This window comes from Hemicordylus capensis, chromosome 2, assembly GCF_027244095.1.
Source record: "Hemicordylus capensis ecotype Gifberg chromosome 2, rHemCap1.1.pri, whole genome shotgun sequence".
In the NCBI taxonomy this organism is placed as follows: domain Eukaryota; kingdom Metazoa; phylum Chordata; class Lepidosauria; order Squamata; family Cordylidae; genus Hemicordylus; species Hemicordylus capensis.
The window spans coordinates 150,250,946-150,275,515 of record NC_069658.1 but is presented as its reverse complement, the minus strand read 5'-3'; the positions used below and the strand labels follow the sequence as shown (position 1 = coordinate 150,275,515).

Below are 24,570 nucleotides of genomic sequence, written 5' to 3'. Positions count from 1 at the left end.
TTGAAGGCATCATCCTGGAAAGACTATCTATGGTCACTAAGAGTTGACACCGACTTGACAGTACTTAATCAATCAAGTTATGTATCAGACTGGTTGCTGGCCACAATAAATATATTGCTTGATAATACAAGGTGACTAGCCTCACCTTATGTACTATGGGGTTGTATTTCAGTCCTCCCCACCCCTGTCTGCAATATGGAGATGTTGACTAATTCATTCAAGGATTGTTGTAAGTCACAGATTCTGTCCTCTCCCAGTCTGCAATAATACTGGATACCATCTTGGTAACATTCATAAAAAGGTAGTTTGCGAGTGCACACAAAGTCAAATATAGTAGATGCTCTTTGCTAATCTGTGCCTATTAGTGTAATCTATATACTTGGGAATAGTAAATCCAGAATGTAGTCGGGTATGTAGCCTGATTCTATACAGTGTATAGCAAGGGTGGCAAATCTCCACCTGCCAGACATTGTTAGACTACAACATCCCTCACTATAGTGCACTGTGGCTGGGGACGATGGGAGTTGTAGTCCAACTACATTTGGCGGGCCAAGCTTGCCCACCCCGGTGTATAGTATACATGTTGTCCAGTTGGAATCAACTCCCAGTGTGTTCAGTGAAGCTACTCCCAGGTTAAGGCAGCCTTAAACTTCCAAGGAAACACACTGTACTCTCTCTAGGTCGGGGCTGAACGGCCTGCGTCTCTCCGCCAGGAGGCGCAGTCCCTGGAGGACCGCGAACCCGATCCGCTCTGGCCGGCCAGCTCCTTTCTCTTTCCCGCTTGCCACTTGCCGAGCGGAGCATGATGAACGGCTTGCGGCGAGCCTTGCTGCTGGGTCTGCCTCGAGCAAGATGGCATCGCCCTTTCGGGGCGCCCGTCCGCAGGAGCAGCGGTGAGGCACTCCTGCGGCATGTGGCAGCCGGCGGGCCCACCCCGAGCCGGCAGAAGCCCCCGAGGCCGCGCTGGGAAGCCGCGGAGATAGCGGCGCAGGAGGAGACACCGGAGGAGGAGTTCTTCTTCCCCGAGTACCTGCCGGAGGAGCCGAGCGCCGAGGGGAAATCGCTGGCGCTCCAGGAGAAGCAGCAGCAGCAAGAGGCGGAGACGGGGCCCGAGCCGCAGCCGCGGACTCAGGCTAGCGACTCCCGGCGGCAGCATCCGCAGCCAGGGCGGCGTGAGAGGAAGCCCCCAAGGGAAGGCCCCCCCGAGGTGTTTGGGCGGCCGGACCCTTCGGTGCCGTCCAGCGGGGTGAGTTGCTCGGGCTGCGGCGCGGAGCTGCATTGCCGGGACCCTGCGGTGCCCGGCTACCTGCCCAGCGAGAAGTACTTGAGCCTCGTGGGGCAGCAGGAGGAGGAGGAGGAGGAGGGAGAGCTGGGCGGCGGCGAGGGGGAGCAGCGCAGGCGGCAGGCGCTGGAGGGGGCCGTGTGCCAGCGCTGCTGGTTCCTGGTGCATCGCCAGCGGGCCTTGCAGGTGCAAGTGTCTCGGGAGGAGTACCGGAGGGTGGTGAGCGCTGCCTTGCGCAGCCCTCCTCGCCACGGCCGCCCCCCTCTCGTCCTCTGCATGGTGGACGTGCTGGATCTGCCCGACGCGCTGCTGCCCGACTTGCCCGAACTGGTGGGGAGTGAGGCCCACGTCTTCGTGCTGGGCAACAAGGTGGATCTGCTGCCAGGAGACTCGCCCACGTACCTGAAGCGCCTCCGAGAACGCCTGCTGGGGGCTTGTGCCCAGGCGGGCCTCTTAGATCCCAGCCAGCCCCGCGAGGCCCCGGGCCGGCGCGTGGTCGATGTGCACCTCCTCAGCGCCAAGACGGGCTACGGGGTGGAAGAGCTGATCTCCAAGTTGCAGCGCTCTTGGAAGTTCAACGGGGACGTGTACCTCGTGGGCACTGTCAACACTGGCAAGTCTACCCTCTTCAATACCCTCCTGCACTCGGACTACTGCAAGTCCAGAGCCTCAGATGTGATCAACCGGGCAACCATCTCACCTTGGCCAGGTCAGAGGAAATAGGGGGCTTTGCCAATTACTCATTTATCCTTTTGAGACCATTCAGGGGCACCCCTGGTTGTGCTGTGTTACACATCCAGAAATGCTGAAAACGGTCTAGAAAAGTCTGATAACAGTTTTTTCAGTGAGACAAGAGAGCAAGCGCTCTATCAGTGTTCTTTACCACTTAAATAAGTAGCATAAAGCCAGCTGAGCATTGAGGTCTACTTTAGAATTGTGTTGTAGCTGGAATACCACAGCCAAATGTATGTCCTGAATATTTTTAAATTGAATCATTTTATTCTGCAGTTTTCTTAATCATAGTTTTTATTTAGTAGTTTTGTCTTGCCCTTTTTTATTGTACATTTTGTCAAATTGTCTTTATTTAGTTGTTTTGGGAATTCATTGTTAATTGAAAAGAGGGCTAAGGATTTCCTAAACAAACCAATATGGTTCCTTTGCAGTCTCCCATTTAAGCAGCTTTTGGGGGCTAGAAGTAGAACTTATGCCCAGCATGATAAATCCTGGTCCAAAGCAGTTCATTTGTCATATCACTTGAACCTCTAAGGACCACTTCATATGAGAAGAGTTTCCTTAGATATTTGATATCATTCTGGGGTTGGACATCAGGTATTCCAATGTGTATCTGCACATCTGTCATGATGTAAAAGCTGCTTCTTACTTCCTGAACCATGTACACATGGCAAAGTGCATGTCATACTTGACAATGTACACGCAGGTTATGCACATCTTCCAGCATCAAAGTGTATTTTATGTGAAGCTGCCTTGGTTCACGACTACCCCACCCCTTTAACAATTACATTATACCAATTCTAGAAAACATATGATCTCAAAACCTACTTGGAACAGGAATTTGCTATCCATTTTCTGAGTTTAAAGCTTTTCTTCAGAACTTTCTGGGCTTAGGATGCTTGGGATGGTAGCAAGAGTTTCAACATATGGTCATCCCTGGATTATCTGTTGAAGGAGATGTTGGAAGATTAAAGACTAAAGAAAGTACTTCTTTACACAATGCATAGTTAAACTATGGAATTTGTTGCTGCCAGATATGACAGTTTTAAATGGGGATTAGACAAATTAATGGAGGAGTGCCAATGGCTACTAGCCTTGGTATCTATATATTTCCATCAGGATCAGAGGTGGCATGCCCCTGAACACCAGGTGCTTCCCAGATATACCTGGTTAACTCTGTGTGAAGCAGGATGCTGGACTGGAAGGACCTTTGACCTGATCCAGCAGATTTTTTTCTTACGTTCTCAAGCCTCACAAAATAATTTGGGGCCATGTTGCTCATCCCTGCCTTAGAATCTTAATGCACAACTGTTTCCATGTAATTCTGTTCATGAATGTTTGTGGGATTTTTTGTTTACTTTTCCCAGGAACTACGTTAAATCTCCTGAAATTTCCAATTATTAATCCTACACCTTACAGAATATTCCGAAGGAAAGAAAGGCTAATGGCAGATGCAGAGAAAGCAGAGGAAGACCTCAGTGAAGAAGAACAAAAGCAAATCAGAATCCTCAAAAAGCAAGGCTACTTGATAGGTGTGTAGTGTATGGAAAAATACAAGAACTTGTAGCATACAAATACTTGATGGGTCTTTATTTTCTAACATCATCTCTGAAATACAACCTTAATCTCTAATAGTGAGAACATACATATATGTCCAACTAAAATGTTCTTACAGATTGCCTGCTAAGATGGAGGGTGGGGTAGGAGCATCTGTGAACATACAGATCCTTGTGGTTACCACAATATATTTAATATATAATTATATATTAAAAGTGACATCCTTAGTATACACACTCTGATATATTGGTACCTCCAGTGACTGTTGCTGGTGTCTATCTTATGATTCTTTTTAGATTGTGAGCCCTTTTGGGACAGGGATCCATCTTATTTATTTATTATTTCTTTGTGTAAACCATCCTGAGCCATTTCTGGAAGGGTAGTATAGAAATTGAATAAATAATAAATAAATACGGAAATACAGAAATTCCTCAATTGCCGTTCAGAATTATGTAAGAATTAGCTGTGGATTGCAGATTACAGCTTTACATTTCCAAAACATTTGTGCGCTCATCTATTTGATGTGATACTTGCCAGGGGTGTAGCAAGGTTGGAGTGGGCCCAGACACAAGACTTTAAAATGCACCCCCCGCTGAAGCTCAGCTCATAAACGAAAGAAATCTTAAATGAGGCTGAATAGTGGTAACAAAAAGCATATAGATATAGATATCTCCTATGTGCCACAATAGAACATCATCCTAAATTATTTTTTAAAAGGTTTTGTAAATTGTGGATGATGCAGTTTATTTAATGGTACTAGAGAAAGACATGCTGTTTGGGTAGCTCCAGGTCTTAACACTCACATCAATTTCGGCAGATGAATACAACTGAAGGAAGCCTGGGCAGGTGTGCAGCTGGGGAGTCAGTCATGTGACTTGCCTCTGGGGGGCCCCCCAAGGCAGTGGGCCCCCAGACAACTGTCTCCCCTTGCCCTGTTATAGTTACACCCCTGTATACTGCCCTGTGTTTTTTCTTGTACGTCAATGTGAGATAACATGCTAACAAGACTATTTAATACTACTATACTTTTTTCACTTATCATATAACTTACTTTGTGAAGTTCTAGGATCAATTGTGGTAGTCTATTCAATTCCCAGATAGACTTCTAGTGAGATTAGTTGTAATGACAGTGGTCAGAGTCCAAAGAGCAACTTTGAGTCTTGTACTAACTTGGTGGCATTTCTTTATATTTGTTGGAGTTATAATTGAACAGTTGACCCTCTTGCCTTATTTACACATTCATCTTGAAATGCCTATCAGTTTCAGAACAGTTTGACATGTAGTGTGAAATAATTCTCTTTTGTGTGTGGGTGGGGGAGGAGACTCGGAACTAACTTCACAATTCTTTGCATCCTGATTATTGTTTTAGTAACACTACACATTAATTAAACATGAGGTGGAATTAACACATTAAAGGACGTGGTAAAGAGATTGACGTCTTTTTTTTTAGTGCACATCTGGAGGAGTAGACAGTGGGGGAATGATTATCCCCTGGAATAAGAATGTTCAGGGTGTGATTGTAACTCCTAATGTTGTGCCTCAATTGTAATGCAATGCTGCCACCTCCAGAATGCTGTACTATGAAACCTTTCTCTAAGGAACATAAACTGACAATTGAATAAAACATTAATGTGGTGGGTTTGTTTGTTTGTGATGTAGGAAGAATTGGAAGAACGTTTCAACTGCCTCAGAAGCTGGAAAAAAATTGTGAAATTGATTTTGATTTTGAAGCTTTGTCTTTAAGTATGGAGGAAGATCTGAAAGGAAGTATGAAAGGAAGTTTCCTTTCACCAGAAACTACTGCCAAGAAAGAACTAACGTACAATGAAGTGAAAGATGCTCGCTGGTTTTTTGACACCCCAGGGATTGTAAAAGATGGCTGTGTAAGTAACTTCTTCTACTTTTATTTGGCCAAGATAGGCCTTGACAAATTTTGTTTCGATCTAGGAGCCAGCCTCAAAAATTGGGATCTGGACAAGACGTTTGACAAAATTATGGAACTTAGTGATAGACGTTTTGTGTGTGTCTGTGTGTGTAAAATGGGGTTCTCGTTATCCCCTTTGCAAGTAAAATACTTAGAACAGAGCCAAAAATAATTAACAGAATACAACAAATAATAGCAAACAGAAACAGCAAATAATTAAAGATTTTATTAAATAACTTAGTTTCTGAATGTCTTTGTCTAGGTGCCACAGTTAAATTTCTAAGTGCCATGGCTCCCTGGTGCCTGGGATCTGTCAAGCCATTCTTTAAGAAACTTATATGGGATAGACAAGAGGACAATAGTATAATATTAGTTATCTATGAAATGAGGCTAAGTTCCCCTAGAGATGTGAAGTGGAAATTTTTTCCATACCCCACCCACCCATGAAAAAATACTCCATTTCTAAAAGTTTTACTTGGCTGCTTGAAAACCCTTTGAGATATAGTGAGAGGAAATTAATATGGTGGTGGAATATGTGTGTATGTGTATGAGAGAGAGAGAGAGAGAGAGAGAGAGAGAGAGAGAGAGAGACTGCATAAATGGGTCAAATAACATGCCAAATCCTATCACAATTTGTTTAGAAGTTAGGTGTATCCAAAGGTGCTGTTCCTCAGGCAGGTGTCTTCTGCTCATGGTTTTATACCTTGCTCTAGGGACTTGAAAGAGAAAATTGAAATTAAACCTGTTGTTTTGCTTGTACAACCTCTTAAGTGAGCAGAAACATGAGAACTGATTTAGAACCTCTCTGTAATAGTACTGCATGAACTGTAGTAGAAGCATGTGCAAAATAGTGGTAGCAGCTTTGTTTCCCCCACTCTTGGCTCAAGAAACTACCTTCATCCTTACGGTCTTTCACAGCTAGTGATGAATGAACCTTCCTCCATTGGGGGGTGGGGATTAACTATTACTCCTCAGCTTAGAAAATAATTGGGGAGGAGGTTAGTCCAACTCTTGAGTCTTTGGATCCTGTCACACCACTGGTATCGTCATCTTGGGAGAGATTAGGCTCTGTGTTGCTCCCAATCTCTCCACAAATGGCCACCACACTTCCCTTTCTCTCACCCACCTGCTTGCATTCTCCAAGTTCCTCTCCTGACATTTTTCCTGCTCCAGCAGGAGAATGGAGGTATGTCTCTCTGCTTCCTCTTGATGCCTAGCACATTGTAGTGACTGTGTGCCAGATGCAAGAAATACATGCAATTGTGGTTTGTCCAGCTCTCTTGACATGGCATGCTGCCATCTTGGTATGCTGGGCATCGGTGGGGAAGACCATTTGGTGGTCATAACCTCCAAAATGGTGAGAACACTCCCTTCAATATACCGGTTGCCTGCTAGCTTTGTACAAAGATACATAGAATGGTATTATCCCAGAGAGATATCAGGAGGTCCTATTGGAAGTCAATCCAACATGGATATTGTGCTAGCACATCAAATTCTACTTCTGTATGATTGAAGCCTCTAATGTACGTTGGAAACATCAGTCTCCATCTTTAAATTATTGGGAACCCCTGGCCTTGGAGTTGAGCCCTGCATATCATTTTATTGTTTACTCATATGGCAGATGAGCTGGACTGGATGTCTGCTAAAGAGGACTGGGGTGCTTTAGTCTATTAATCTTGCAGTCCTCCATAAAAATGCAGAGGAGATATTGGCTGCACTGGGGAGCCCTCTCACAAGTCCCCCAGTTCTTCTATTGCATGTGCTTCATTACATATTTTCACATGTTCTATCCCACTCTTCCTCCAAGGAGCCCAGAGCAGTGTACTACATACTTAGGTTTCTCCTCACAACAACTCTGTGAAGTAGGTTAGGCTGAGAGAGAAGTGACTGGCCCAGAGTCACCCAGCTAGTTTCATGGCTGAATGGGGATTTGAACTCAGGTCTCCCTGGTCCTAGTCCAGCACTCTAACCACTACACCACGCTGGCTCTGCCACATCATTAGGATGTCAACCACTGAATCCTTGTGAACAAATAAATTCTACAAGGGTCAACAGCACTAGAAACAATTGTTATGCCAGCAAGCTATGCTTCCCTATTGTATGGGAACAATATTGTGATCAACATTTGTATAACATTACCCCTATTCTGATATGTCAGCTACGTCCATTTCTAGAGGTATATGACCTTAAAACAGTGGTACATATGCTGATAACCTTCAGATTTGATTACTGTAATGCCCTCTACGTGGGCTGCCTTTGTATGTAGTCTGGAAACTACAATTGATACAGAATGCGGCAGCCAGATTGGTCTCTGGGACAACACGAAGGGACCATATAACACCAGTTTTGAAAGAAATTGCACTGGCTGCCGATATGTTTCCGGGTGAAATACAAAGTGCTGATTATTACCTATAAAGCCCTTAATGGCTTAGGTCCAGGCTATTTGAGAGAGCGCCTCCTTTGTCATGAACACTGCTGACTGCTACAATCGTCTGGAGAGGTCCAGTTATGGTTGCCACCAGCTCATCTGGTGACAACCCAGGACTGGGCTTTCTCTGTGGCTCTCCCAGGGCTTTGGAATATGCTCCCTACTTAAATAAGAGCATCTCCTTCTCTGTTTGTTTTCAGGAAGACCCTCAAGACTCTCCTGTTCTCACAAGCTTTTAATTAGAATTAATTTAAATAATTTGTTTTAATAACTTTTATACTATTATTTTTCTTGTGTCTTGTGTATTTTAATTGATGTTGATTTTTTAATATTTTAAATCTTGTACACCGCCTAGAGATGTACATATCAGGCAATATAAAAACATGATTGATAGATAGATAAATATTCTGACACTATCTAAAAAATGTTATACTTGTGTACAGCATCTAAAGTAGGGCTGGAAGTCCCACGCCAACTCGGGCACTCACCTCCTTTTTCGCACCACTCACAGATATGCCAACATTTGTTTGATGAGGCAAACACCATATCCATGGTGTCTCTGTGATCAGGAGCCTGGTTGCATTCGTTGAATAAAATCTATTAATGTACTTCCTTTATGATTTTAGGTTTCTACTTACCTGTTGTCTGTTGCTTTGAGGAATACACTTTCAAATAATTTTTGACTGAATCAAATACAGATTTCAGATGCAGGTTGTCATATATATTTCATATGCAGGTTGTATATATATATTTGTAGCTTAGGCAGTACACATTGCACATAGCAATATTTCAGTATTTGAGCTCATCTGAAAGATATTTTAGATTGTGGGCCCATGCATTTTCATAATACATAATTGCTTATTTCATTTGTGCTTTTCATATTACATTGTCTGTATTTCTTTTCCATTTATCTTGTTCTATTCATTTTAAACATGTTGAGCTTTTTCAACAAATTTCCTGAGCCTTTAAGGAGAGGGTAGTTCATAAATATAAATAAGAGGAAGATGTTCCATGATCTTAAAATACGTGTGTGTGTATCCAAAATGTTTTGTATTGTATTTTGTGTTTTTGTTGTATATGATGTGCTTTTGTTGGATATTTTTAATGTTGTGTTGTGAGCCACCCAGATAACAATTTGTTATGGTGCTGCTAATAACCATAATATAATACTTAATTGTTAATATTATTAGTTAGAGGAGGCCCAGAACCAGAGGAGGATAGAAGCAGCACTGGATAGTAACGCTTTATTAATAATTGTATGTGTGTGCGCAGAGAAAAGTTGTGAGAGGCACGTAACTTTGGAAACCAAAAGATCACAAGAAAATAGGGGGAGATCTGAAGTAACTGACTGAAAATTTTAATTAAGTCTAGTTGAACGTCTGGTTAGAACAAAGCACATCTGCTTAGTTCAAAGCTGGGCTAAAAAAATGATGCTATAGTATTTAGCAAAAGATTCCCACAGCTCTCCATTGATCTACTAATAACTAACTGATTGTTCTTTAGAGCTCCCTGTGAAACAAATCTTGGCTTTGAACAAGTTTGCAGGGGGTAACTAGTGATTGCATGAAATACTTTTGTCTGAGGCTTTTAGAAAGGGCCAAGCATTGAGTGAATGGAATAATTTCCAATAATTTTGCCTCTATATGATTTTAAACTTGGAATATATGATAAATAGAACTGGAATTGCATGCTAAACTACACTTTAAAACTCATCATTCTTTCAGGTTTGTTTTTGGTTTAAGAGATGAAGTATCTACATAATATGTCAATTTACTCAGGCCAGTGAAACAAAATGAACTATGAACAGTTTGGGACATAACACACATCAGCTGTGCGACCTTCTTGCTCACAGTAGACCTGGTCCTTGAGAAATGGACATTCCGTAGATCACAGCAAAGAGAATGTCATGACTGTTCTCAGATTTTTAAAAAGCCCTCTAAATGTGAGATCTCTGTACCACATCCATTCTGACCTGTGAGCAGCACATTGTTCACCTAAGTGAGGGGAAATCATAGCTTAAGTTAACAAAGTATATATGCTCTATATTCTTAAGCTCAAATATGGTTAACACCATGAGTTGGTCTGTCTGCCTTTGTCTTTAAGACACGGAGAGAGCTAGAAATTGCCTCTGCATCATAGCTTCTACATACTATTATTCTAACTAGCTTAACCCGCGCAGAGCATCTGCACACTAGTACTTGATTGCTCCCCTCACCTCAGAGATCTCTCCACCCTCACCTGAGCTGCACTCCTGCTCCTCTATTCCATTGCTTCCATTCCCCTCAGCCCTCTTGGCCAAGGCTGCAGTGTTGCTGGTGTCGGTTGGCCAAGCCTCAGCCCCCTTATCCCTGGGACCTCCCAACCCTCACCCCACTCCTGCTTCTCCCTGCAGGAGTAGCAGCAGCATTCCTCACTGCCGCCGCCATGACCGCTCATTCCTCCGCCTGCCTCCCTTCGCCAATGGCCTCTGTAGCTCCGAGCAGCAGCAATGGTTGACTGAGCCCTTCCTCGCTGCCACCGTGGCCACTTGTTCCCCTCAGGCCGCTGACAGGCTCAGGCCTCGCCCTTGCCCTTGCTTCTTTCTCTCTTGCCCTCCCTTCTTTTCCCCTTTCCTTCACGCACTCTTCCCCTCTGTCTTTCTTCCCATCACTTCCCTCTCCCTCTCCCTCTCCCTCTCCCTCTCCCGAGTTAACAGATCTTATTTCCTCCTCTAATTCACACAGTGGTAGCTGCCTCCTGAAGGGGCTCCTTCGTGCGGTAAGGCGGCTGCGGTGGCCTGCACACCCGTCAGGGTCAGGAGGTAGCTAGGCTGCCAGGAAGAGGAGGCGGTGGCTGGAGAGGACGGAGAAACTGGCAGGAGGCAGGAGAAACCGGGGGTGGGGAGAGAAGCGAGCCGGGCGGGCGTCAGATGCCCACTGGAAGACAGAGTCAGGGAGAATGGCCTAGGTGGGTGCGGGCGGAGAGTCGAACTAGGTGTGCAGACACTATGCGCCTGGTCAGCTAGTATATAGAGAGCATCTGTGCCCCTAGTTCTCCCTGCCTCGCCTCTCCTCCCCATCTTCATTCCCGGCCCCCACTTCAGCCCCAGTCTGTTCTCCTCCTCCTAGTCCGCTTTCCCTCGCCGGCCTGGCCAGCGCGTACTAGTTTCCTCACCCGCCCACCCTTCCCATTGTCACTGTTTTCTCCCACCCACCTCCGCCTTCTCCTTGCGCCTGCCGCCACCGTTATCTCCCTGGCCCACCGGCCGGATGGCTGCCGCTGCCATTTTCTTCCCCCCACCCATCCCCATTGCTATTCGGCAGCTCTCTGAACTCTCACGAGAGCTGCCACACATGGGATTAGCCACAGGTATGCCTTAATGAATTATATATAAAAATTCTAGCTGGGCCAGGCCTGGAGCAGCTGCACTTCTAGTTTGCTGTCACTTACCCACCCTCCCCGATGCAGCCAATCCCTCCCTGCCCGCTTTCTTCCTGCCCGACCTCCACTGCCCGCCCGCCCTGCTGTTTTCTCGTCCAGCTGGCTGGCTATTTGCCATTGTTTTTCCCTCCTGCCAGGCACTGCCACCGCCACCATTTTCGTCCCTCCCACCCGTCCACATTGCTGTCCAGCAGCTGTTCACAAACTCTCACAAGAGCTGTCATGCATAGGATTAGTGACAGGTATGCCTAAGAAAAATAGATAGATAGGTAGATGCAGCTTACCACAGAATTGTTCTCACTTGCAGGAATGGGCAATATTCTGTAGAAATTCTCCAAGCTGCATAGAAGAATCAAATAACTTACAAATAAGCAATGTCCTTATTTGTAAATACAGTACTGATAAAAATGGGGGATCGGGGGCACTCGTCCTGCAAGGTTCCATTAACCTCCACCACGAATTCCCCTGCCCCTATAATTTAAATATTAAATGTCCACATTCCTGTATCCTGAAATCATCACTCTTATCAAGCTTTAAATCACAATTTACTAGAAATATTTGAACCTCCTAGGGCTTAACTTTACTAAGTGTAATAGAAACTATTTCATTCATTTTGAAAATATTGGCCTTAATCCAAAGAAACCATCTGTGCACATGCAAGGGGAACCAGCCTTTCTCTCCCATTTCCCCCCAATGTAGTCAAGCCCAATTAATCCATGCTCAGCCAGGAAGCTCCATGAGGGGCTGTGGGTGGCAACTATTTATCTGTCTAACCTGCTTCACAGAGTGAGTGTGAAGATAAAACACCATTCTGAGTTTCTCCTTGGATGGGTGGCATGCAAATGAAAGATGGTACTCAAGTGGCTACTTTACATATACTCAAGGGTTTGGACCTCCCCAGTGAGATTTGTAGGTTTTCCCCCCTCTGAAGAGTAGGCCACCTGTATCAGAAGCTCTTCTGAAACTGCTGAGATTTCAAAATCTATTTCCCATGCATCGTTGGGAAGCTCCTATTCAAGAAACACCAATCCAAAGCAACCTTAAGCACACTAAAAAGCAGCACCATTCTTAGCAAGACTATGAGGCTATTCTCATGACCAGCAAAACTGGGCTAGGAGAGCCTAGCCCGATTTTTTTGCTGGTCATGTAAACCACCGGGCTCACAGGCAAGCCCGATGGTTTGCAAGAGGCTAACCTACTTGCGAAGCCCTCGCCTTAGCCCAGGTTAGCAGAGCGAGCAGTCCTCTAACTTGGGTTTCCGGATTGTGTGCTGCCGTGCTGCGGCAACTGACAAGGAGACGACCCCCCCCTGACCGGGGGGTGGCTAAAAAGCAGCCTCCCAGCTCGGGGGTCTCTCCAGCATGTTCTGTGCGCTTGCGCAGAGCATGCTGGAACTCCCGAGGGCCGAATGGCCCCCGAACTCCCAAGCCCCCACCAGTTCTGTGACTAAGCTGGCAGTCGTGTGGGTGGCCGATCCAGCCGCCTGGGGAGGGCTTAATGATCATCTGCGGGGAGAGCAGGCTTAGCCTGCTCTCCCCGCAAACCCTCTGGAGGCGGGTCTCACCAATCGTGAGACCCGCCTCTCTGTTTAAAAGTATTTGACTCGGTTTAAACCTGAGAGAGCTGCAATTCTTGAGGAGTAGCACAGAATTTGCATATACTTTGCTCTCTTATATCAGGGCCATTGGGCATTATGCTTCTTGTCAGCCTAAACTGGCTAGGCATTTAATCACAATTAGATAAGTGCCATTTTGTCATCAGTGGCAAAGTGTTTATCTTTTCCTGTAAACTGCTTATGAAATACTTCTAAATTCTGTTTCATATAGTTGTGCAAGAAGACCTCAGGTTACCTTTTTCTGCTATGAAAAGAAAGCAAAGTGAACATTTGCTTTGCATTATTTATATCATGGCCTCTGCTTTGCTTTAGGTTTTAAACCTCCTAAAGGAGAAAGAAGTGAAGCTTGTCTTGCCAACCTGTGCCATTGTACCAAGGACATTTGTGCTTAAGCCTGGGATGACTCTGTTTCTGGGTGCTTTGGGACGCATAGATTACATACAGGTAAGGAAAAGAGACCAGTCAAGTCGTCTTGTCCCCTAATGTTTCTCTCTTCAGTTTTCTCTTGACAGAATTAGTGTTAGGAGGGAAGGGTGTTCTGGATTATTTTATTTTTTTTAATCATATGCTTACTATTCATTTTAAATCACTTGCCAGCTTACTAGTAAAAAGTACAAGTTCTTGGGCAAGTAACATCCTGTGTTACTTAAGACCCCTGGGGGGCCAGATGGTTACCCAAAGTCTGGATCAAGGATTCCTAACCTAGGATCCACTTGGTAGGTCCAGGTGGTCCATGGAAAATGTGTGCTGCACTACATTTAACTTGCTTCCTGATAAGCCAGAATAAAGTTCTTTAAAATAATTATTTTGAGTATTTCCCTCTTTCTAACGTTTACTGGGGCCTTATGAACATATATTATATAAATGGGGTGGGGCGGGCCCATGAACAATACTTGAGGATCATAGGTGCAAACAGGTTACGAACGCCTGGTCTAGATCTAAGCTATTCTAATGCCCTGGCTGTATTAGAATGATGTTCAGAATGGGCAAGAGCATGCCTGGGGAGTCAGTAGGAGAAGAGAAATTGGTTTGTGAGGCAAGGTGAGAGACCAGGAGGATATCGGCTCAGTTCAGACGTAATGACAAAGCATGACTTGCCATGAGATGAAGAAGCCTCAGGTCAACACACTTCCCTGCTCTGCCTCTGGCTTCCTCTTTTGCAGCAAACCATAGTTTGCCATTACATCCAAACTTGGCAAGCCAAACAGATTCTTCAGTTATTCTAGTTTCAGGATTTCCTGTTGCTTATCACTAAGATGCTGTAGAGATCATTGGCCAATAAGTCAATGTATGTTCAAGTCTTCAGTCATGTTTTCAATATCTTGACGATGACAACCCTCTCTGCCTCTTCCTTGTATCTGGAGTAGGATGACTCACCTGTGAGTACATGAAAAATTCACTTAGCTCAGCTTGTTTCAGGCTTGAACTGGTAGCGAAAGCTTGCAGGTGTGTATATGCTTGCCAGCCTCAGGATTGCTACATTGCAAGAAAATGCAACTGTTCAACTTTAGATAAATTTGTTTTTATAATCAACAGTTCTTGTTTGCTATATTTTATATGATTGTTTTTTGTATTGTTTTTATCCTTGTATTTTATAGATTTTAAATTTGCTTTGTTTTGATATTTTTTTAGCTTAATATTTTTGTTGTCTTTTTATTGTATGTTTTAACTTTTGTAAACTGCCTTGGGGTTGTCTTTTAACGAAAGGTATATAAATGCAACAATAAATAAATAAATATGAGAGATCCTCAGATGTTGGCAATATTGGATACCGTGTTTACCTGAATCCAAGACTAGTTTTTTGCCCCTAAGTTATTTGATGTTAGAAATCAGGGTGGGTGGGTGTCATCTTAAAATCAGGGTCCTGTTCTTTTTGGTAAATGCAGGTATAATCTAAATTTTAATATGGGGCTATGAAGTTGACCTCTCGTCATGGGGTTTTATGAGACCGATTGTGTATCTTTTAGTTATTTTATGTTGTATATATATGCCTGCTAACAGTCAGTAGTTTTAATTTTGTTTGGCTTATGGCTGCAAATAAAATGATTCTGATTCTCTCAAGAAAAGAAAAGAAAGATTCTGCATTTAACCAATATTTTTAGCGGGTTCTTCTTAAATTCAGAGTCATCATCTATTCAGGTAAATACAGTAAAAGCTTTTCAACTTTCTTGTGGACATTATAGCAAAAGTGAGACTGAAATAACTATAGAAAGAATACTGTCAAACTGAAAATTTCATTTCTGTAATCACTGTGGACCTAGAAATACTTGTAATGATGGGAAACGTGTCCATATTTCTGTAGGAAATAGGACAGCAGCCTTCAAAAGCGAAGCCACTGTCAACTATAGTGAATGGAGAATTACTTGCTAACTGAACTGGTTTCAAGCTTGATAATAAAGCCGTCCATTTTTCCTTGGGTTGTCTTAGTAGCATTAATTTCAGACCATTTTCAGAGTGAGTAATTTTTATTACTCTTTAGGGGGACAGCTCATCTTGGTTTTCTGTTGTGGCCTCTAACTTATTGCCTGTGCACATCACTACAGTAGAGAAAGCAGATGATATCTACCAAAAGCATGCCGGCCAAACACTACTGAAGGTAAGCGAGCACTGTCTGTACACGGTTGGAAAATCTCTGATGGCTAATGTCTTGTGATCTCTCATTTCACAGACGTCCATTATTGTGCCTCTTGGGCCTAGCACAAGGCAGGCTTTGTTCTGCTCTTAGCCAGCACTACAACTTCATTGTCTCATATGAGTTCTCCCTGTGTTGGTGGTCTTCCACTTTGTGCAAGAATTAAAAAAGACTTCGCATTGTTTTGCTTTTATCAAATCTCTGAAAAGTAGATGACAGAATTAAATAGCTTTCTGTGAGTTGTAAAAAGATGATTTTGTTAAAATTGCACTAAGACGAGGCCTCCCTGCAAGCATATGGGTTTCCTCCAGAGTCGGAGATGTGATGGACTTCAGTTGGTATTGCTGATTGAGATATCACCTGAGAAACAGGGACTTGCCCAAAGCCATCTTGTAGATCCATGGCTGATATGGGATCTGAACCCATAATCAAAACCCTAATGTCAAAACATCTCCATGTTCATTGTACCACATGCTGATGTAATAGACCAACTGTCACTCGGCCTTTTTCCTTGGTAAGTGAAAGTCCAGTGTGTGTGTGTGACTCCTCCCGTTGAGCAATTAATTGGGCTCCACATAATTAAGAGTGTCAGCCCAAGCCCTACAATGGTCCAAACAGAAGTTTGCAAATAAGAGAAATCTAGGTTCATTTCACACATTTTATTCTAGAGTAGCTAGTGGGACTAGTTCAGGTTAAGTGACAAAATCCACTCTGGAGAGGAGAGACAATCTTAGAACTGGGAAAGATCCTGCAAGGATGGAAGACTTTTGCATGAATTCCTATCTATAAGATGCAGTTTGTGGAATCCTGCTGTTGCCAGGAGGTAAATTATTCAGTCCAGAATATCCAGACATAGTAATACATGTGTTGTACCATCTATGAATATTCTAGACTGAATAGTCAACTCTTTGCAACTGCAGGATTCCATAAAGTCAAACTACATCTGAGAGGTATGTTCATCAATACACTTCTGTGGCCCTGCTCTGGTGTTTTTTTTTAACGTAAAAAGAAATGCCGTCATGTTGTGACATGTTTCTTTCTCAGAAGCATGTTACTTTGCTATGCTTAGCAGAACTACATACCATATTTACCCAAATTGAATAGTTCTCTAAATTTAAGAAAGCTCCCTTTGAAAATACAGACTATACCTGTATATACCCAAAATGAAGAAGAGTCTGATGTTGCTTCCCCCCCACCCCCATTTCTAACATCAATGAACATGCAAAAAACCTAGCCTTGGATTCAGGTAAATATGGTAGTAGTAAGTGGAGGCCTGTGCTGGTGAAATGTGTTGGTTCCAGTAATGTCTCAATCAATCACTTTAATATTCTGGGCAAGCCATTCCTTTTAAATAGTTTATATTTAAACCAGGCCTGCACAACTCAAATGACCTGGCGGGCCGAAACCAACCGTGACTTGGTTCATGGGGGCTGAGGTCAATTCCTAGGGTGCTGATTATTAGAGTAACACTTAATATCAATCAATCAACCAAATTAAATTGAAATGAATTAAAAATGAATTTAATCAATATTTAACTTTTGATGTTCTGGCAGACCAAGATTGATTTAAATTAATATGAAATAAGTTGAATTAAAATTCATTCTAATAATATAAATATTATACAATCTGTACAAAATACATAATGCATTGTTCTTCCTTTCCACCTATGCCAAATCATCATACAAAACATGGAAGAGGAGAACTTCTTCTCATAATTTTGGAAAAGAAGGGAGAAGGGGAAAGAAAGATGGAAAGGATGCAGCAGGGGGCTTGGAGAGAGAGAGAGAGAGAATGGAGCTGTGTGTGTGAGAGAGAGAGAGAGAGAGAGAATGAAAATGAATGGAGCAGTGCGTGTGTGTGTGTGTGTGTGAGAGAGAGAGAGAGAGAGAGAGAGAGAATGAGAATGGAGGTGTGTGTGTGTGTGTGTGTGTGTGTGTGTGTGTGAGAGAGAGAGAGAGAGAGAGAGAATGGAGCTCTGTGTGTGTGTGTGTGTGTGTGTGTGTGTGTGTGTGAGAGAGAGAGAGAGAGAGAGAGAGAGAGAGAATGGAGCAGTGTGTGTTTGTGTGTGAGAGAGAGGGAGGGAGAGAGAATGGAGCAGTCTTGATGGGAGAGGGGGAGAGAGAGAGAGAGTGGAGCAGTCTTGATGGGAGAGGGGGAGAGAGAGAGAATATGGAGCAGTCTTGATGGGAGAGAGAGAGAGAGAGAGAATATGGAGCATTCTTGATGGGGGAGAGAGAGAGAGAGAGAGAATGGAGCAGTCTTGATGGGAGAGAGAGGGAGAGGGAGAGAATGGAGCATTCTTGATGGGAGAGAGAGAATGGAGCAGTCTTGATGGGAGAGGGAGAGAGAGAGAGAATATGGAGCATTCTTGATGGGAGAGAGAGAGAGAGAGAATATGGAGCATTCTTGATGGGGGAGAGAGAGAGAGAGAGAATATGGAGCATTCTTGATGGGGGGAGAGAGAGAGAATATGGAGCAGTCTTGATGGGGGAGAGAGAGAGAGAGAGAGAATGGAGCAGTCTTGATGGGAGAGAGAGAGAGAGAGAGAGAATGGAGCAGTCTTGATGGGAGAGGGAGAGGGGGAGAGAGAGAGAGAGAGAGAATGGAGCAGTCTTGATGGGAGAGGGAGAGAGAGAGAGAGAGAGAGAGAATATGGAGCATTCTTGATGGGAGAGAGAGAGAGAGAATGGAGCATTCTTGATGGGAGAGAGAGAGCGAGAGAGAGAGAATATGGAGCATTCTTGATGGGAGAGGGAGAGCGAGAGAGAGAGAATGGAGCAGTCTTGATGGGAGAGGGAGAGCGAGAGAGAGAGAATGGAGCAGTCCTGATGGGAGAGGGAGGGAGAGAGAGAGAGAATGGAGCAGTCTTGATGGGAGAGGGAGGGAGAGAGAGAGAGAATGGAGCAGTCTTGATGGGAGGGGGGGAGAGAGAGAGAGAGACTTAACTGTGCAGGTGCACCTTGCAGTTGGGAAGCAACGCTGGGCCAAATGGCAGGCCCGAGTGTCGCTCTGGTTTCTGCCGCTGTGCGCTGCTGCTGCTGCCGTGGGGGAGGGTAAGAAGAACACCTGCACCCCTGCAGCCATCTCCTCAGCCGCACAGCGGCTGGAATTGGGGGGGGGGTTAAGCAGCAGGGGGAGGAAGGGGAAATAGCCCCGGGGGCCAGGAAAAAAGGCCTCGCGGGCCGCATCCGGCCCCCGGGGCCACATGTTGTGCAGGCCTGATTTAAACCCACCCACACACCACCTCCAGTAATTGTGGCAATTCATGCTGCAGTTATCTGTCTTATTTTTACATCTGGGTATTGCAGTGTCCTCTTTAGTGATTCACACTCTGCATTTTCTTATTTCTGTCCAGTCTGCCACTCAGCTTGTTCTTTTTCTCACTATTTCTCCCCTCACTTTCTCCATCTTCACTGGTTGTCATATCCTTTTCTTACTCACTGTAAGCTTCTTATTTTCTGACTTTCTACATCCTTTATTCTTTAGGCTTATGAGAGCACCCGGCATTATGTGTGTGCGCCTGTCCCCCTCCCCCCAGCATCAACTTCACGATGCCTGGACCAATATGAACCAAATCCGGTACAGTTGTAGTGACACATACAGACACCTCAGTGGTGTAGTTTGTAATGATGTCATCCATCCCCATACAAGATGGCGGACATGTGGACGTTTGAGGTGCAAGAGGGCTAACTTGTGGACCACCTAACTGATTTGAACCAAATTTGGTACAGTTGTAATGAATGACACACAGGGACACCTCAAAAGTGTAGTTTGCAATGATTCATCCACCCCAATTCAAGATGGCAGATGCGTGAACATTTGAGGCACAATTTGTCTAACTTGTGAACTGTCTAACCGATTTGAACCAAATTTGCTACAGGTGTAGAGATACATAGGGATAGCTCAAGGACGTAGTTTATAATGATAGGAAGATGCTGAAAGGCATCATCTCATACTGCATGAGAGGAGGCAATGGTAAACCCCTCCTGTATTCTACCAAAGAAAACCACAGGGCTCTGTGGGCACCAGGAGTCAAAATTGACTTGACGGCACACTTTACCTTTAATCCACCCTGATTCAAGATGGCAGACACATGAATGTTTGAGGTGCAGGTGGGAACCGATTTGGACCAAATTTAGTACAGTTGTAGGGACTCCTCAAATGCATAATGTGTGATGTCATCCACTCCAATTCAGGATGCCAGACACATGACTGTTTGAGGTGCAAGTGGACTAACCTGTGAACTGCCTAACCAGTTTGGACCACATTTAGTCCAGTTGTAGGGTTAGTGAAAGGAAAGTAGGCAGATTACTTCTTATTAGGTCAGCTTGTTTTTCTACCTTGTTCAATCCTGCCTTCCCGGTTCATTTGACTACTCATCTATTTATTGTTGCAATGCTTTAGATTTCAGGAAATTCCATCAGTATACTCCATCTTATACTGTACTGCCTTATGAGGCTCCTTAAAATTTCCTTGTTCCCTCACACTTCTTTATAAATGAATGGAATTGCCCCTCTTCACAGCCTTTTCCCAATTGTCCTTGCCTCCCATTATTTTCCTCGTGTTTTGTTTCTACACTAAATGGTAAACCCTGCAGGCAGGGCCTATGTCTGTATACAGCATCTCATTGCCATGGGTGCTTGACAAATATGAAAATTAACTGAGCAGCTGCCAGTTACAACTTGTTCATTGTCTTAACTGGGCAAATCTTAAGTGTGTTTATTTTTATTGTTTAAAGCCCACATTTTTGTCTTGTAATATAAGGTCCCTATGGGAGGTGAAGAACGAATGAAAGGTTTCCCACCGCTTGTTCCTCAGGATGTAATCTTGGAAGGAATTGGTGATGATGAGGCTGTGGCTGACATAAAGCTTTCATCTGCTGGTAAGCTGTGCAAATCTCAAAGTTTCTCATGTAGGGTAGCTATTTTTTGTGCTGGAATGAGAACAGGTTTGTGTGTTTTGATGTGATGATGACTGCATTTAGGGAGCCAGTGTGTTGCAGTAACTCTGTGTAGAAAAGCTAGTTCTAACTTCTTAACATATCTTAGTAAGTTCTGTTGATTTTACAGAATGCCAAGATTCCTGTATCGACACTAAAAGGGAGCATTTTTAAAAGATATTTTTTGTCTTGTTTTAATACTGTCAGCCACTGTAAGCTTTCTTTCTGTTTGTATGGAGCAAGATCAGCTATACATGAACTCATACAGTGGCCAACATCCAAACCAACCATGTGCTGATGTGCCAGTTCTCTGTTCCACAAGAGGTATTTGTGTGGTTTTTTGCAATCCACCCACCCACCCACCCCACACACACACCTTGCTTCTACAGCAGCCTCTGACTCCTGAAACTATGTCCCTGAGGGGACCCTCAAGACGTTGTTTCAGGAGCACAGGAAACTGAAGAGAATCATAGAAAATTGCACTGTCCTCCTTTGTGCGATGGAAAAAGCTGGCACACTCGTACAGAGTTATTCTGAACATGGCAACCAGTGTTCTGATTTAATTTGTTTAAACAGGTTATTGATTAGTATTTCTTATGTACAGGTTGGGTTGCAGTTACGGCTCACTCATACAACAAAATGCATCTAAAATGCTATGCTCCTGAAAGAACAACGCTGATGGTACGAAAGCCTCCTTTGTTGCCATACATCGTTCAGATTAAAGGAGAACGCATAAAAAGAAGTTCAGCCTACAGGCCAAAAAAACCACCACCTCTTGTGGAGAACTTAAAGGGAAATGAAAATAAGAAAAAGAAACTTGGGATCATAAAGGGAAATGAAAATAAGAAAAAGAAACCTGACACCCAAAATAGACATTTTGGATAATGTTTAGCCAATACATTTCTCCAAAAACGGCAGACTGTTGTTTTGTGCAAAATACAAGTTTATTTTAAGACACTTTTGACGGTCCGAGGTCAAAACCAGTAGAACTATAATGCAATAGCAAGGAACCAATACTAAGGAGCCGCAGAAATCACGAGTGATCTCTACGGCGATCGAACAGGAACTGAGGTGCCTGTGTTTCCTCCCGCCTTAAATAGCCATGTGGTCACGTGGGGCGGGGCGCAGGCGCTGAAGAGGAGCTGTAGAACTCGATACCGAGAGGCTTCCACGCAGGCGCAGAACCCCACTCTAATGGTTTCAACGGATCACGAACCAGATACTTGGGATCATAAAGGGAAATGAAAATAAGAAAAAGAAACCTGACACCCAAAATAGACATTTTGGATAATGTTTAGCCAATACATTTATCCAAAAATGGCAGACTGTTGTTTTGTGCAAAATTCAAGTTTATTTTAAGACACTTTTTGTAAACTACTTCTGTAAAATATTTGAGAATTTAATGTTAGGAAGCTAACGTCGCATTGAAATTTGCAGTATCGCTTTGTGTTGCAAACTGCTAGGTTGCCATTTATATTTTCCAGTCCCCATGTCCTACTTTCAGCAGACCAGCTTAGTAATTTCATTAGTTTTGTTAGACAAATGTCAGAAAAGGAAGGATGCATAGCTATGGCATGGGTAGATCATCCTATCCATAAGGCTTGTGTGTAAAGAAACTGGCTCTATTGGGTTCCTGCTATGTAATTATGGCAATGGCATCAGAACAGAAAAGTATTATCTGAGCAGTCTGGGAAAACAATGTGGAAATATTTGATTTGTGAGAGTTTATAGAGATAGCAACTTTGACCTTTTCCATAGGATATTATCTGTGGTAACTGAGAAATCCAGCAAAACATACAAATGTAACTACTGTTTTGAGTTGCAATTAAAAGCAATGAAAGCCAGTCCCTTGCTGCCATTTGCAGAAATTAAGAGAATATCACTATCCAAGGTAAAATGAATGTCCAGGAAGCTGTGGAGGAGAATCTGATAGAGGCAGGAAGATTCAAGGATAGGAGGAATACAGGAAAAGACAATGAGTACAGTATATCAGAAGGACTTCTGTTTCACACTTGAATTATATTAAAACCATTTTGCTTCTGGGAGATTTTTTAAGTGGAGAAAGCTCATCCAGTAGTACCATAGTAAATATTGAGTGTGAATTTGTGTGTCAGTATTTATCCCCCACCCTTCCAATTTATCCCATATGTGAGCTGTTCCACTCACTCCCAAGGGAAAAACTGAAGTGCTGAACTTGGAACAGTGTTGTTGACAAAGCCCGGCCCAAAGATTTGAGGTCCTTTGCAATATATATCATCTCTCTCAACTTGCACATTATCCATCCTAACTATAAGCACTGTACAGGTCATAAAGCCAGTGCCCAACTTGTTCACATGTCACTGTGACAGAGAAATCCAGGAGAAGGCTCAGTTCTTAGTAGATGGTATTAAGGCTCACCAGGGAAGCACAAAGGTTTAGTTGCATGACACAGTCCCCAAGTATCATGCTTTACTTTTCACCCATGTGAGTGAGTGATAGCCATTTGCTGTACTTGGACACTACTGCAACTCGGGTACATCCTATCTTCTGTCTTGATTCCTCAGCTAAATGAGGTTCCAGGGCAGGAGAATGCTCAGACAGGTACTGTGCCCTGGGTATTGTAGCCATGCAATTGCTTCCACACATGCACCCACCCATCATAATCATGGGTATTTTGCTGCAGGTAGAGAAACAATATTAATTGCTCTCATTCATTCATTTGCTCCCCCCTGAGTAGATTGCTCATGGGATACTTTAAAGAGGATCTACTTGCAAAGGTTCTTAAGGAAACAGGTAAGTGTCATTAGAGCTAAAATAGAATCAGAGTTAAATACAACACAGGTTTAACGAAGAGGGGACACTGCGGTGCCTATCCAGGCATTTACACAGCAGTACATGGTCCTAAAGCAGTGACATTGAAGAATCACAGGAACTCCACATATAGCATCTCACAGTCTCTATTAATTTTAAAATACGTAGCCTCAACAAAAAATGAGAACTTGTAATGGTACATGATCTAGGACTAGCTCCTTGATATTGAGGGTCTTTATTTACATTCTGAAGAATTTGTGCAAAGTAGTCATACTTCCTGATGAGCTACAGATACTAAATTTTGCATATACAATCCTGCCACTGAAATTAGCTGAATGTATTACTTTTCATACTGGAATATGCTCAGTGAAAATTTAGGGTTTGGGGTGGTTTTTTAAAAGTAGTTTTGAATCTCATGCTTCCTGATTACCAATTTTTGTATGAACAATCCTGTCAGTTATATTAGTAGTTAAATCACTACTTTTCACATTGGAATATGCTTGGGGACATGTTAAAATACTTTTTTCTTTATCTTTAGCAGATATTCTGAATTAGTAATATTACTATGATTCAAATTTACCATTTATGGTCCTTATACAATAAAGTGAATGTTTGAAGTTGAAATCCTACAGATTTCAAACTGTTTTTAATTCCCTTTTGGAAGCACATTAATAAATTTTATTACAGTCATTCTTCGCCAACCACAGGTTTCCCAATAGCGGTTTCGAATAGCCGCAACTGGAAAATTGTAGCAGGCCTCACCAACTGCGGCTCGAGTATCTGTGGATTGGTGAGATTTTTTGGCAACAGGTTTTTTTTCATGATTGGGGGGGGGGATAGGGTGATTTGAGGGGGGGTTCCAGGTGATTTTCAGATTTTTTACTGTATTTTGTTTTTTCATGACCACAATTCCCCTCACCCCGTTTGCCATGGATTTCAGTGGCTCACCAACCACACAGTTTTCTCAGAACGAAACCCTTGTGGTTGGCGAGGAATGACCGTAATCTATTTAATTTCCAGAACTTTGCTTGAAGGGTAATCCACACAAAATGACTTTCCTGGTCAGTGATGGGCCTCACCTATTAGTGTAGTCATTCCTCGCCAACCACAAGGGTTCCGTTCCTGGAAAACCATGGTTGGCCAATTTGCAGTAGATGAGCAATAGGAAAGCATTGGAAATGGGGTTAGGGGAACTGTGGTTGCGGAAGTGCCAAAAACCAAGGTAAAAAACAGAAAGAATTGCCCCTTGAA

At 43.4% G+C, this 24,570-nt stretch overlaps 1 protein-coding gene across 1 annotated transcript; it reads left to right on the top strand.

Annotated features, from left to right (window-relative positions):
• The first annotated feature begins 764 nt into the window (after positions 1-764).
• NOA1 (nitric oxide associated 1) lies at positions 765-23,948 on the top strand. Its single transcript, XM_053299696.1, has 7 exons — positions 765-1,991; positions 3,382-3,546; positions 5,231-5,454; positions 13,271-13,402; positions 15,438-15,554; positions 20,355-20,472; positions 21,134-23,948. The coding sequence occupies exons 1-7, from the start codon at positions 803-805 to the stop codon at positions 21,412-21,414; spliced, it is 2,226 nt and encodes a 741-aa protein (XP_053155671.1). The 5' UTR covers positions 765-802; the 3' UTR covers positions 21,415-23,948.
• Positions 23,949-24,570: the final 622 nt, after the last annotated feature.